The sequence below is a fragment of the Phaethon aethereus genome (genome assembly GCF_964289735.1).
Source record: "Phaethon aethereus genome assembly, chromosome: 17".
NCBI lineage: Eukaryota > Metazoa > Chordata > Aves > Phaethontiformes > Phaethontidae > Phaethon > Phaethon aethereus.
The window spans coordinates 16,067,212-16,081,889 of NC_138593.1; the positions used below are offsets into that span (position 1 = coordinate 16,067,212).

Consider the following 14,678-nt stretch of genomic DNA (forward strand, 5'->3'; position numbering starts at 1 on the left):
CTTCTAGCACCCCCAGACCTGTTTTCCAGGCTGGATCCAAGCCTCTGCTGCACTGTTCCCTTAGGAAAAAGCTCTGCCCTTGCTTGGACAGCCCTGCCCTGCTTTCCCCTGCCTTCCCCGGGGAAGGAAATCCTGGAAGAGGGGCCAGGTTGGGGAGACGGGAACAGGAAAGGTAACAAGGGAGAGGGGTTGTGCGAATGTAGCAGCCCAGGGGAGAAAGCCCATGCAGGCAGGGGCTGTGGGCAGGAGGAAGAGCACTCCGCTGAGGCGTGAAGGGACTTCGGCAGTGAGTCAACCCTGACGTCACCTGGCACTTTCGGTTTCTTGGGAAGTGACGGAGCCAGAGCCTCAGATCTTCTGGGATGGCTGAAAGAGATGCCATGGCGGACCAGCAGTGTGCGGCCAACAACCCGAGAGAGTTCTATGTCTTCATTAAGACTTGGCAGGGCAAAACCTTTGCAGTGCCAGTGTCTCTGGATGACAGTGTGAGGGATCTTAAGGTCAAGCTGAACATGTGTGACTCCTCCCTGACCCCCGAAAGAGGAATGTTGCACTACAATAGCAGACAGATGGATGATGACCTGACCCTGCGACACTATGAAATCACACCCAACTGCTCTTTGTACCATACACTAATATGTAAGTGCAGGGTGGGCCAGGGAAAGTGGGTGAGGATCCGTCTGGAGTTGGGAGAGGGGTAGTGGATGCAGATTGGGGGGTGTCCTGAGGAGGGGTCTGCAGGCAGGAGCCTCCACAGGCAGGGAGGAAGGGGCAAGGTGGCTGGGGCTGTGTGTGCATCAGGGAGCTGCCAGAGCACACTTGCACTGGAAGGCAGGGAAGAGAGGGTCCAGAGATGCACCTATGCAGGAGGAAGGCAGGAGGGAGAGGAAGGACTCTGCTCCTGGAAGTTGAGCAAGAAATCTGCTCTCTGCGTGGCAGCGGGGAAGGGTGGAGCAGTGGAAGCCGGGAGCACGTGCTGCCTTCTGGGGAAGGGCAGCTGGGTGGGATTCCCGGTGCCCGGCAGCTTGGTGCGAGTGGGCACAAACCAGCAGGAAGACACACCCTGCAAAGGGGTGAAGAAGCGGGAGAGGACGGGCAGAGGATGGGATACTCCTCTGGACACGACCTGGCTCCTGAGCTCTCCTCTGCTTTGTGTTGCTGTTGCAGTGCGAGGCGGTGGTGTAGCTGTCAAACCTGCATTTTCAGGTAAGGTCATGCCCCGGCCCTCACTGACAACCTGGTGCAGCGGGGCTGGCGGAGCTGCGCCGTGGTGAGCAGCATGTCCTGGCCATGGTTCATGGAGGAGGATGTGGAAGTTGTGGTAGATGTGGGAGCATGCGGTGGTACATGAGGGGATCAGTGTGGCTAATGGGATTGGGAAGGCTGGGTCACAGCTGCTTGAGGATGGCTTCTTCTCCCAAACATGAGGCAAAAATGACAATGTCTTCCTGTTCCAGTCGCAGACTTAGCTCTAAAGAAGCTGGTGGCACGCCCTCGCAAATCTCTGACAGACGAGGCCTCGGGGAGTGCAGAGGTGAGGTCTCGCGGGACACGATGCCCGAGGCTGGGGTGCCTGAGTGAGGAGCACCGCAGGGCTGGGGAGGAAGGCACAGCTGCAGCATGCGGGCTCACAGCCAGCCCTGCAGATGGGGTTGCGGCACTGCCCATCGCCAACGCAGCACCGTGCCGGGTGGCAGGAGCTGGTGAATGCTGCCCTCGGTCGCAGGAGCACCAGCCTGTTTCCTCCCTGCAGGAGTGGGGAACAGGGCCAGCACTACACCTGGTGCTGGGGATGTTGCTCACGCTCTCAGAAGACCTCTCCTCCTGCCGCCAGCAGGCAAGCACGGCTGGAGGGGAGAAATACAGCTTGTGGGTGCTTTCCTCTATGTTCCCCCTGCAGGAGAGCTGTAGTGACAGGCTGAACCTGGGCCCACCACCGCAGGGAAACTGCTGGCACTGCCTGCGGGAGGTAAGGGCTTTGCTGGTCCTGGCAGGGCACTGTCACACCCAAAGGGACTGGCACAGCAGGGAGCCTCAGACTGACCCTGACTGTCACCTGGGAGGCTGGGTGTGCCTTCAAAACCTGTTATACACAGCAATTCTTCATCCTCCAGAAGAGTTCAGTCCCTTTTGCTATGCTAACTCAGCACACATTGCCCCAGTTTGCAAGTTCGTGGGAAGACAAATTCCACTTTCTGGCATCCTAAATTTACTCTCACTGCTAAACATTTCATCTGCCTGTGGCCACTGTCCTCTCTGCTGAAACACCATGGCAGAGAAGGAACAGCCCAGACTTCACTCACAAGAAAGTCATCAGCCAACAGTATTTTCTCCCTCTTGAAACAGAAACTTTCCTATCTGGAATTCCCATTTGCAAAATACATCCCAAAAATCAGTGGGTGAAACACGTGGTTTGGAGCTCTGGGAGCTGCTTTGCATGTCCACCCATTGTCTTTCCTACTGATGCATGGGGGATGCATGGACTAGCAGATGCCTTCCCCACCCCAGTGGCATCTACCCAAGCGGGACCAAGTGTTCAGTCCTCCTTGCAGGATTCCTCTTGGGCACTGCTACGGGGATCTGCTTTAAAGGGGCCATGAGCCTCCGACATGGCCAGTGTTTGTTTTGGATCTCAGGACAGAGGAGTTGCCAGTGAATGATTTTTCTGCCCTCCTCACTGATGGGAGTGAGGATGATGATGCGTTTCTGGGCACCAGGCAGCAGCTGCTGATCCCCTGCTGCTGCTTGCAAGGCCCCAGGCTGCCGTGCCAAGCTGCATCATGCTTCACCGTAAACCCCAGCACGCCTCCTGCTAGCAGTGCCCAGTGCGCAACGCCCCAGCGGGCCACACTTGTGTTGCAGGATCTTCCAGAAGTGACGCCGGAGATAACCCAAGACTTTTTGAAGTACCGCACCGTGTACCGGTAAGAGCTGTCAGGTGAAGCGGGAGCACCTTCCAAAAGCCCCGTCCCATAAGTCTGTCATCCCTCCCACCTGCAGAGCTCACTTCCCTGGCGCAGGCATCTTCCAGTGCTCCATCACAGGCCTCGGCTTCGAGGTGAAGTCAGCAGTGACCATCACCTACAGATACGCCACCTGGACCAGGCACCTGAGCGAGGCTGACCAGGAAATGTGGGTGCCCGCCGGACCCCTCTTCCACATCGAGGTGCAGCCCGGGGTTGTGCAGGCAGTGCGTCTCCCTCACGTCATCTGCCTGGAAGGTACAGCAGCCACAGGGACCTGGGTCTCCAAAGCCACCATCCCTCGGCCTGTCCCCGCTCAGGGACGTCTCTGGCTCCTTGGAGACCTCTCTCCAGACAGGGCCAAGTTCTCCCTTCCCGACGATGTTCCCTGTACTCCCTTGTATTCCTCTGCTTTGCTTTGGCGTCCTTCATCCTTCTTTCACTTTCTACCAAGCCTTCACTGTTGTCCCTTCCGCAGCTCCCGCTCCGCACCACCAACCCCTCCTTGCCCACCTTCTCCCCCCTGTTGCCATGATGACCCCCGGGCACTACCCCAGCCCAGCTGCAGATCAGCCCCCAGGCTCCCCAGAGAGTTTCTCAGCTCTTTGCACCTATGGCAGCTGTGGGTGGCAACGGCTGTCACCACTCTGTTTACCGGGACAGGAGCTGTCGGCTGCACCCACCCACAGGCTGGACCGCCCCGGGGTGGGATGCAATAGGTCGGAGTTGGCCAGGGCAGAAGAATAAGTGGAATGAAATTGTCCATTTTCAACCAGGCAACATGAGGAGCCGCCAGGCTTGGGTGTGGGTCCTCTGCTCTGCAGTGCTCTTAATGAGCCACTGCTAATGAGCGGAGAAGGCGTGTCAGCACCCGCAGCGGGGCTGCAGCGCGGGCGGGAGTTGAGTCCCCCGTGCTGGGGGGCCCTGACACAGGCACTGGCTGTGCTGGCCGAGGGGCTCTTCCTGGCAGATCGGTGCCCTCTTCCTGAATGGAGCCCACAGCAGAAGGAGTTTCTCGTGGCTCCATCTCCCACCCAGGGCCTGGCAAGCACAGCCATGTCAGCTGAAAAATGGCTCTACGCACCCTTCACTGACACAGCTGTGCTAAGCACAATGCTGTAATTGTATTAATCTGTCAGGTTAATGGCAAAGTGTGCTCCAGAGATAATTCGGGTGATATAGGCATCAGCAGAGCTCTCCGACTTGGTCATGCCTAGGGATGTCACCTCGGGATGTTCAGGCTGCTCTTGTGACCAAAAACTAGAGTGACTCGTCACACAGCGGCCGTCTGCCTCCCCGCTACACGGTGGTGTGGCGTGTGTAAGTAGGATGCTGCACGGGTGCAGTCTGACTATTCCCACAGTGCCAAGCTGCCATCTTCAGATCCGCAGTCTTCTGACTGCCAAAGGCCTGCAACTCCCCGAGCTCCAAAAGCCTGGGGCACACACGGGACCTAAAGCAGAGCATGTCATCGAGTGTGGACATGTGTCCTTTCTGCTGCTAAAGACTTAAAGAGAAGAAAGCAGCCTGAGAGGGTGCCAGGAAGACTAAACAGAACCTTGTTGCTTTTGCTATCTCTTGCAGAAGTCACAAATACCAGCCTGTGCTCCATTGCCCATTTTAAATCTGGGAAGATGACCCTGGAGAGACCGACCAGACTGATCGCTTTCTCTGCTGTCCTGGAGAATCCCAGCTTCTCACTGCTTGGGGTGCTTTGGAGGAAGTTACGTTCAACCTTAAATTCACTCCCTATGCACTCCTTGGTGCTGATCTTCCAGCAGCTCAGTGCTGCAAATACCACTCTTCACCTCTACCTGATCCCAGATGACAACTCAGTGAAGCAGGTAAGATGGAGAGAGCTTGACTGGATTAAAAAAGGACGGCATCGGGGCTGGCTGCAGTAGCAGGGACTGGATTTGATAAGCAGAGATGCCTCCCAGTTTTTCTGCCAGCTGCCTCTGATTCACACACAGTCCTGTGCCCCCATCTCCCACCGCAGGACAGCATCCTTGCTCCTGCCTCCCCCACCCTCCTCTTTTACAGATGCCTCCCAGAATCACTCACTCTTTTCGGCTGGGACAGCATGTCCTCGCACGAGCAAAGCCGTGGCACAGGATGCTCTGCAACGCGGAGCAGATGTAGGGCTTGCTGGCCACTGCCAGGCCCAGCGACAGATGGCTGCATACCAGCCATTCTCCTGTTGCGGGCAAGCCCTTGCCCTCTTTCAGAGTCACAGTGCATTATCCTGCCCATTTTCCTGCCTGCATATGGTAGGTTCCTGCCTGCACCAGGCAGGATCTGCCTGGCCCCTGAAGCACAGCACTGCCTGTAACACTCAACAGTCTGTTCTGAGTGGGACAGTCTCTTCTTGTCTTGACTTTCCAAGGGCTACCTCCAGTTCACAGCTCTTTTCTTCCCCTCTCTCAAAAGCGATGCTTGATGTTTACAGGCCATTGAAAAGCAAGAAATGAATTGGAATTCAAAGTTTATTCCCAAGCCTCCTCCATTCAACCCTCTGTTCTTTGGCTGCATTTACCAGGTGACCAGCACAAATTCCGTGGTGATAACGCCTGACGTAAGTGGGATTGTTCCTTTTTATTTTGCAGTGAAACAGAAAATACAGTAAGTCTTTGTCTTCAGCCATATTCTGCTACCAGAATCTGTCTTACTAGGTCTCAGAGCCAGAGGTGCAGAGAGCTGTACTGATTACAAGTGGCAAATGTATTTCATGATACATGTCCCCAGAAAGAGCACAGAGCATACCCCAAAGCCCCAGAGGGGCTGCATTTGTTTTTGCTTACGGCATAAATCATAATGTGTGAGTTTGTTGGACTTAGCTGCGTATCAAGAAGGAATTGCAGAGATGTTGCCTCAGGTGTGGTCCAAGTCCTTCATCTCCTCTGCAAGGAGTTTCCTTCATCTTAGGAGCAGGACTGGAGAAAGACTTCCTCTCTGTGCCATAATGTGACATGTCTTCTTTCTCTATTGAAACTCCGTTTGAGGATTTCTGATTTTGAGCACCATTGCCCTGTGGCAATCAGATTGCAATGGCTGGGAAAATCTAGGAAGATTTGACCATTTAGTCCTTGTGGCTACTTGTTTTACACAGGAGTTTGTGACATCCTGAGAGCAGCTGATGACAGTTCAATGGCACATTCATGGCTGGTTATGAAAATCTCCTTTCATGGGTCTGCACTGCACCATAATCATGAAAAGGGAATCAGAGAAACTTAGGTTGGATGGGACTTCAGGGGGTCTTTGGTCCAACCTCTTACTCAAAGCATGTGAGTTTTAAAGTTACATCAAGGTGCTTAAGGCCATGTCCAGTCAAGGTTGAATATCTCCATGGATGGAGATACCACAGCCCCTCTGGGTTTCTGGTGCAGTGTTGTAACACCCTCATCGTGATTTTTTCCCCCCTATTGTCTAATAGGAGTTTCCCTTGCTGCAGCCTATGCCTTTTGCCTCTTGTCTCATCGCTGTGCACCTCCAGGAGGCTGGCTCTGTCATTTCTTTAGACCCCCTTTACATAATTAAATACAGTGATTAGTTCTCCCCATGACTTTTTCTTCTCCATGTTGAACAAACCCAATTCCCTTTGCCTCTGCTTGCATATTGTGCACTCCAGCCTGGAGCTGGCCTTGCTATGTCTTTGTCTTGCTAAGGTCTATGTCTCTCTTGTACTGGGAAGCCGCTTTGCTGCCAGGGCACACTGCTGACTCCTGTTCAACTTGCATGCCCAGCAGGACTCCCAAGTCCTTCCCTGTGATGCCCCTTTCTGTATCCACCCAGTGCCCCGGCTCTTGTCTGGTGTGGGGCTATTCCGTCTCAGATGCAGGACTCTACGTTTGCTTTTGCCAAATGGCGTGATCTTCCTACCAGCAAAGTTCTCCAGCCTTTCCAGGTTCCTCTGAATGCCATCCCTCCCCTCCAGTTTATTCATCATCCCCTTTGCAGCTACAACCCTGCTGCTGAGCTGAGTGCAGCCTCAAACAGCCAGGGCCTTCAGCTTAATTGGGAGACAGTCTCAGACCTGTGAATCACGAGGTAGGGTTTGGTTTTTCTACTTCCTGGAATGACCAGGTAGTAATTGGGCACTCTGTCTTGAAAAGCAGTTTGAAAGATGACACAGCCACTCTCTCAGCAGTGTCAGGTAAAAGCAGTAGAAGCCTTAAGTTGCGACCTGGGAAGTTGAGGATGAATGTTAGGAAGAATTTTATCACTCGGTGGAGATGCAGCCATCAGAGAAGCTGGTGAATCTCTGCTTTTCAAGGTTTTCAGTACTCAGCTAGACAAAGCCCCAGCTGAGCAGATCTAGACATGACATTGGTCCATCTTGAGAGTCCCTTGTGAGACAGTCCTGAAGGGCAAAAGGGTCCAGGAAGGCTAGACAGTCTTCAAGAAGGAAATCTTAAAGGTGCAGGAGCAGGCGGTCCCCATGTGCCGTAAGAAGAGCTGGCGGGGAAGGCGACCGGCCTGGCTGAACAGGGAGATTTTGCTGGGACTCAGGGAAAAGAGGAGAGTTTATCACCTCTGGAAGGCAACTCAAGAAGTGCACAAGGATCTTGTTAGGTCAAGCAGAGACAAAATTAGAAAGGCAAAAGTCCAGCTAGAGCTCAATCTGGCCACAGTCGTAAAGGATAACAAAAAATGTTTCTACAAATAACAACAGAGAGGCAAGGAGAATCTCCATCCCTTACTGGATATGGCAGGGAACATTGTCGCCAAGGATGAGGACAAGGCTGAGGTACTTAATGCCTTCTTTGCCTCAGTCTTTAATAGCCAGACCAGGTATCCGCAGGGTATTCAGCCCTCTAAGCTGGAAGACGGGGCTGGAGAGCACAATAAATTCCCCATAATCCAGGAGGAAGCAGTTAAGGACCTGTTAAGCCACCTGGACACCCACAAGTCTATGGGGCCTGATGGGATCCACCCAAGAGTACTGAGAGAGCTGGCGGAGGAGCTTGCCAAGCCACTCTCCATCATTTATAAGCAGTCCTGCTTAACAGGGGAGGTCCCAGAAGACTGGAGGCTTGCCAATGTGACGCCCGTCTACAAGAAAGGCCGTAAGGAGGATTCTGGGAACTACAGGCCTGTCAGCCTGACCTCCGTGCCGGGGAAGATCAGGGAGCAGTTGCTCTTGAGAGTGCTCACAGGGCATGTGAAGGACGACCAAGGGATCAGGCCCAGCCAGCACGAGTTCATGAAAGGCAGGTCCTGCTTGACCAACCTGATCTCCTTCTATGACCAGGTGACCCGCCTAGTGGATGAGGGAAAGGCTGTGGACGTTGTCTACCTGGACTTCAGTAAAGCCTTTGACAGCATCTCCCACAGCATTCTCCTGGAGAAACTGGTGGCTCATGGCTTAGACAGGTTTACTCTTTGCTGGGTAAAGAACTGGCTGGATGGCCAAGCCCAGAGAGTTGTGGTGAATGGAGTTCAATCCAGTTGGTGGCCAGTCACAAGCGGTGTTCCCCAGGGCTCGGTTCTGGGGCCAGTCTTGTTCGATATCTTTATTGATGATCTGGATGAGGGGATCGAGTGCACCCTCAGTAAGTTTGCAGACGATACCAAGTTCACTGGGAGTGTTGATCTGCTGGAGGGTAGGAGGGCTCTGCAGGGGTATCTGGACAGGCTGGATTGATGGGCTGAGGTCAACTGTATGAGGTTTAATAAGGCCAAGTGCCGGGTCCTGCACTTCGGTTACAACCCCATGCAATGCTACAGGCTTGGGGAGGAGTGGCTGGAGAGCTGCCCGGTGGAAAAGGACCTGGGGGTGCTGGTCAACAGCTGGCTGCACATGAGCCAGCAGTGTGCCCAGGTGGCCAAGAAGGCCAACAGCGTCCTGGCCTGTATCAGAAACAGTGTGGCCAGCAGGAGTAGGGAAGGGATCGTGCCCCTGTACTCAGCACTGGTGAGGCCGCATCTCGAACACTGTGTTCAGTTTTGGGCCCTTCACTACAAGAAGGTTGTTGAGGTGCTAGAGCATGTCCAGAGAAGGGCAACAAGGCTGGTGAGGCGTTTGGAGCACAAGTCTTATGGGAAGCAGCTGAGAGAACTGGGATTGTTCAGTCTGGAGAAGAGGAGGCTGAAGGGAGACCTTGTGGCTCTCTACAACTACCTGAAAGGGGTTGTGGTGAGGTGGGTGTTGGTCTCTTCTCCCAAGTAACTAGTGACAGGACGAGAAGAAATGGCCTCAAGTTGCAACAGGGGAGGTTTAGATTGGATATTAAGAAAAATTTCTTCACTGAGAGAGTGGCAAGCATTGGAACAGGCTGCCCAGGGAGGTGGTGGAGTCACCATCTCTGGAAGTATTAAAAAAACATGTGGATGTGGCACTTAGGGACATGGTTTAGGGGGCATAGTGGTGTTGGGTTAATGGTGGGGCTTGATGATCTTGAAGGTCGTTTCCAACCTTAATGATTCTGTGATTCTGTGATCTTTGAGGGGTAGGTCAGATAAGATACTCCAGAGGTCCCTTCCAACCAAAATTTGTGATACTGGCAGCATACCAAAGCTCTCACATGTGCATCTTCCCTTGTTTTTCCTCTTGCTGGTATGACTGGGAAACACAGGATAACGTGTGTGAATTCACCGCAGCTCCCCGTAGTGAGAGAGACTTGACTTGCTTCTTACCTTTACAGGCACACTTGCCATTTTACTACAAGAGTCCGAAGGAACAGCAGCTCTTTGTCGAGATCTACATCAGGAACATGGCAGAGGAAATTGAGCTCCTTATGACAGACACACGCAATGACACTGTTGTCTGGAGAGCATCACTGAGATCAGGTAGGAACAGCAGGTCCATCTAGGGGCTCATTCGTCTTAGCAAAAGTAGAGGTGCACCACCGAAGCAGACCTCATGCATTTTGTGTCCACGGTCATCCAGGCATCCTGCAAGGAAAGCAAATCCTGCCTATGCAGCAGTTGGCCACAGAAGAATAGGGACCTGAAAGGACACCCCAATTTCAGTGGACCAGAGCTTCAGATTTAATGTGGACTTTCAGATGCTGGGTGTTAAGAGAGCAGGACAGCACTATCAGTGTCTCTCTGTTCTCTTGGCAACTGTTTGCATAGAAATCTGACTTTATTTTTAAAAGTCCATTAATGCAATGAACACCCACGGACATGCTAGTGCAACCACTGTGCGATGCAGAGGAGATCAGGAGAATACCAAAATTTCAGTAAAAATCAACATCTTAAAAAACTACATGTTCCAGCCAGCGCTATTCCAGATTTGCTGGGTGTCACACCAGTGTGTGAAACAGCACCCAGAGCACACAGGATCAGGGCAAGGCCAGATGGACCAGAGCTTACCTTCACCATGCATCTCTGCTCACAGCACGCAGCAAGCATGCTGATGCTGTGGAGACTGCTCTCTTGTGGCATCAAGAGACTGTTGCTTACAACTATTCTGCTTTAGGGCTGTTTTTACTGACTTGAGTCCCATGCAGAACTTTAGTCGGGACAGCACCTGATGGTGGGTGCCAAGACTCGTGTCCATGTGTCCTCTGGGAGAACAGAAGCACACCCAGTTCCAGAGCAGCAGGTTCCTTATCTCCACAGCTCTCTGCCCAGCTGCTGCCAGGTCGGCTCAGCAGCCACTGCACATGCCATTAACTTCACGTAGCAATCCCCACCCGTGGGGTCCCTGGTGGGAAAGCTTGGCAAGGCAGCTGCGGGCAGCAGCATCTCGCAGGCGCAGGGTATGATACTGTTCAGCGTGGCTTGGGACCCCTCCTCTGTTGGTCTAATCCAGCACTTCCTAAAAGTAGCAGCTACAGCCGTGCAGAGCCCAAGAGCTTTTACTGAGTTCTCCACAGATGGGCAGGAACAGCAGGAGGAATGGCTAATGCCTTCGTGGAGGATCAGGCACCTCAGGAAGATGTCATGGAAGATTAGGCACCATCATATCAGTGATGTCTCTCTCTTTCAGGTGATATTAATTTTCCTGCCTGTGTCTCCAAGACCCTGTCAGGTCAGTACAGTGTTTCAGAGCTGCATTTCTAGAGCCTGAATCTATTTCTTTGGAGCTCACCATCCTCTGGTTTAAAGTAGCAACCAGCCTCTTTTCCCATCCATATGATGGTTTCTGGACAAAAGGCCTTGAAAGCTGCAATCTCAAACTTTTATTCCCACATTGCTGGCAGCATGCTCTGTGCCATGCTGGGGAGTAAAGTGGCGTCGTGTAGGTGACCCTCGGAACTGGTTTGCCTTCTCTGGGGGCAGACATGCTGTTGTTACAGAGAATGAGCTGCAGCTCATACAGTTCACGGTCCATAAATAATATTTCATTTGAGTTCTAGTAAGTGGTACAGCTGCTGCACCCCATGCAGACGGCTCGGGGGCTCATGGCCCCTGTGCCAAATGGGAGCATTTTGCATGGGAGTGACACCCCTGGAAAGAGCCTGTGACCAGGTGTTGGCTGCGGGGATGGCTGGGCCACCTTTACAGCAGCTCCGGGAGTTTCTGACCAAGGGGCTTTGCTTTCCACTTGCTTCAAATACAATAACAACAACATGCTGACCAGTGGTTTTGCAGGTATTATCTCAGTCTAATTTCTCCAGGGCCACAACACTTCATCATTACCTCTTGCAACTTGTCTTACTAATGAAAGGCCAGATCCAACAGGACACCCAGGCAGCTAAGCCACAGGTTGAGGCAGATAGGCCTGGATCAGATAGACACAAATTTGGACATTTCAGCATTATTCTTTTTCCTTGCCATGCACGTTGAGTCACCACACTGGCCGACAACCTGCCTGAGAGCACCAGGAGAGTAGGGTGGCAGGTAAGAGCAAGAATAGGACAAGGGGCAGTGGTTGTAATTTGAAAGACGGCAGGTTTAGATTGGACATAAGGAAGAAATTTTTTATGCTGAGGGTGGTTAGACACTGGAACAGGTTGCCCAGAGAAGATGTGGATGCCCCATCATTGGAAGTGTTCAAGGTCAGGCTGGATGGGGCTTTGAGCAGCCTGATCTGGTGAAAGATGTCCCTGCCCAGGGTAGGGGGTTGGACTAGGTGATCTTTAAAGGTCTCTTCCAACCCAAAACATCCCGTCATTCTACAAGGAGATGCTCATCTGGATGCCCACTTCAGCCTCGTATAAGAGGTCTGGGTGGAGACTTGGGAGGAGAAGCTGGGCAGCACTGCCTGCTGCACTGACCCAGGGCTTGCTCAGCACGCCACTGGCATCGGCTGCCTTTCCAGGCTCTGTTTCTTTACAAAGTACTTACAACCCTGCAACATTTCAGAGCTTTGAGTGACCTGTGCTCTGCGTTAGGAGCTCCTCACCTTGCAGGGCTGGGGGCAAGATGGTAACTTCGTGGCCAGACACTGTAGAGATCCCAGAGGGGACAGCTGCTGGAACCAGATAGGGGCTGCCACCAATGTGACCTCCCCTAGTTCTGGCTCATGTTCCTGCCCCATTCCCTGCCCTGCCTCCAGTGCTCCCACTGCCGGTGCAGCAGGTACCCATCCTTCTTGGTGGAGGGACAGAGACATGTGGCTGTGGTACAGGGTGTACAGCCACAGTGTCTGCTGGCTTAGGATGCCACGTACCACAGCATGGCACTCATCTGCAGCTGCCTGGCCGTGCGCAGCACGGTAACATGAGCTTGGTGTCTGCTAGGCACAGCCTTCATGAAGAAGCACAAGACGGAGCTTTGCTCCAGGATGAGGCAGCTCTCCACCATTCTGCTACACTTACGGCATGCAAACATCATCAACAGCGATGAAGAAGAGGAGGTGCAAGGTCAAGCCACAAGCCAAAGGAAGAATCGAGTTTTGCTGGAGCTAGCTGAGAAGAAAGGGCTGGAGGCGCAGGAGCAGCTCTACCAGATCCTCCGGATAAAAGACCCGTATCTCATCGCAGACCTGGAGAAGTCCAGCTAGGCCTGGGAAAGCAGACTGCTTTTGCTCCCATTGTTCAGCTTACAGGAGCAGCAGAAGGGCAGTCAGGTTTATCAGTGCCTGAATCCTGACCTTTCAATGCAAAATCCACAGTGCAAAGCAGCAATAAGCCTTCATGAACCACTTGTTGCAGGCCTGCCTTGCTTGGCTGACTCAGTTGCCAGCAGTGTCACACCGGCCAGTGGTGAGAAGCTGCTGGAACAACCTTGGTTCCCAATTCAGTGCCAATACCTCAGACCTGTCTGCCTCCCTGAGACGGGTCCTCTGCCTCTCCAGAAGCTCCAGACAGCTGCTAGCAGAGGAGCTCCCATCACAACAGGTACCTCCAGCTCAGCCTCCCCATCCTCAGTGTCCATGGGCACCTCTCACGCTGGAAGAGGGGAGCTGCTTTACCATGCAGAGCTATCTGCAAAGGCTTGTTCTCATGCACAAGCCACAGCACGCCATAGATGTTGATGTGAACCCATATGAACATCAAACCCTCCCCTCCAGCCTAGTTTACCCAAATGATCAAAAGTCACTGAAGGAGCAAACAAGCATCCTGACCCCAGCAGCATCGGGTGAAGAAGCCCCGCAAAAGAAGCCATAAAAAATAGCAAAGAGAAGAGATACAGGTTCATGCATCTTCAGGGAAAGTCTAACTCAATAACAGCCACTTTATGTTCAGAAGAAAGCCAGCAGATTATTCTTAAATCACATTCTTCGCATCCATGAAGTCAGTTCCTTTCTGGATCGTGTGGATGTCTTTGCTGACGGCATTCTTCCGCTGTTGAACACACCAGTCAGGGCAGTCTACTTTGGTGTCCAGTAACTAAGAAGAGATTTTTTGGGTCAAGCTTAGGTGAAGTTCAGACCTGCCTAAGTGGAGACAGCAACTTCTGGATGCTCAAAGGAACTTCCAGGGAGCGTTAAGTGAAATGGTCTCTACCACACCCTCTGTGGCTTTGTGGGGTGGAAATGAGACTGCTGTCTTAAGTATTCCTTTATATTTATTCCTTCTCTTGAACACCTGGAGAACACGTTGCTGCTGAAACGCTCTATAAGAGTATGTGTGTGCTCCCTTAAGGGTCGAGGACCTTCAATGCAACCAGGGATAATAGGAAAAAGAGGAAGCTGGGAACAAGACCAGCATGTGACAGAGGAGGCAATGAAAGGGACCCGACATCACCGCTCGCACTAATTCACGGGCTATCCAGAAACCACACTGGGGCTGGCCCTTCCAAGAGGATCATCCTGGGCTTTGCAACTGCTGAGCATGTGAACCAGGGGGACCTTGGACACAGGCTGGGAGAGGTGTGGGAATGGACCTGTGGGGATGGGGAGTTGAGAAGAACAAAGTGGGGGGAGGCAGAAAGGGGTATAAAAGGGGCCACTCAGGTATAAACTGGGACCAGTTTGGCTGAGCCCTGTGCCTGGACACCACAGTCTGTCCCATCTTTTATATATTTTCTTATTAAATGTTTTATTAACTATTTCTCTGCATCATCTCACTGTCTATCCCCTGTGTGCACGTGCTGCAAGGACCAAGTCATTTGGTGTCACCTGCTGGAGTGAGTGGGGTCCCAATAGAGCTACTGTAGTGAGTGGGGGTCCTTAACTTCCAGCCATTGGGGTGGAAATGTTGTCCCCAAAACTAGTTTCGGGGAGGAGGCAAATGAGGGGCTCCATGCAGCTGGAGCTGGACCATGTGTCACAGCCTGTGTGTCTGGTGGGGGACGAGAGTATCCCCCTGCCAAACCGGGTGTGCGTGGGGTGTGCCTGTGCATTCACCAGCAAAGTTCAAGCTGGACCAGTCAGTGAGT

At 52.8% G+C, this 14,678-nt stretch overlaps 2 protein-coding genes across 2 annotated transcripts in view; both read left to right on the plus strand.

Moving 5' to 3' along the window:
• Positions 1–380: 380 nt before the first annotated feature.
• Positions 381–12,858, plus strand: CARD8 (caspase recruitment domain family member 8; the record flags this gene model as incomplete). The annotated part of the gene is made up of 9 exons (XM_082007766.1): positions 381–639; positions 1,168–1,206; positions 1,458–1,534; positions 1,901–1,969; positions 2,930–3,221; positions 4,551–4,807; positions 5,413–5,538; positions 9,608–9,752; positions 12,596–12,858. 9 exons carry the CDS (start codon positions 381–383, stop codon positions 12,856–12,858), a joined length of 1,527 nt encoding a protein of 508 aa, XP_081863892.1.
• A 1,684-nt stretch (positions 12,859–14,542) lies between these two features.
• POLE (DNA polymerase epsilon, catalytic subunit) overlaps positions 14,543–14,678 on the plus strand; it is a gene marked incomplete at both ends in the record, with an annotated part of 30,846 nt that continues 30,710 nt past the window's right edge. Inside the window, 1 exon segment of the mRNA XM_082007767.1 lies at positions 14,543–14,672. Coding sequence (XP_081863893.1) covers positions 14,543–14,672 — 130 coding nt within the window.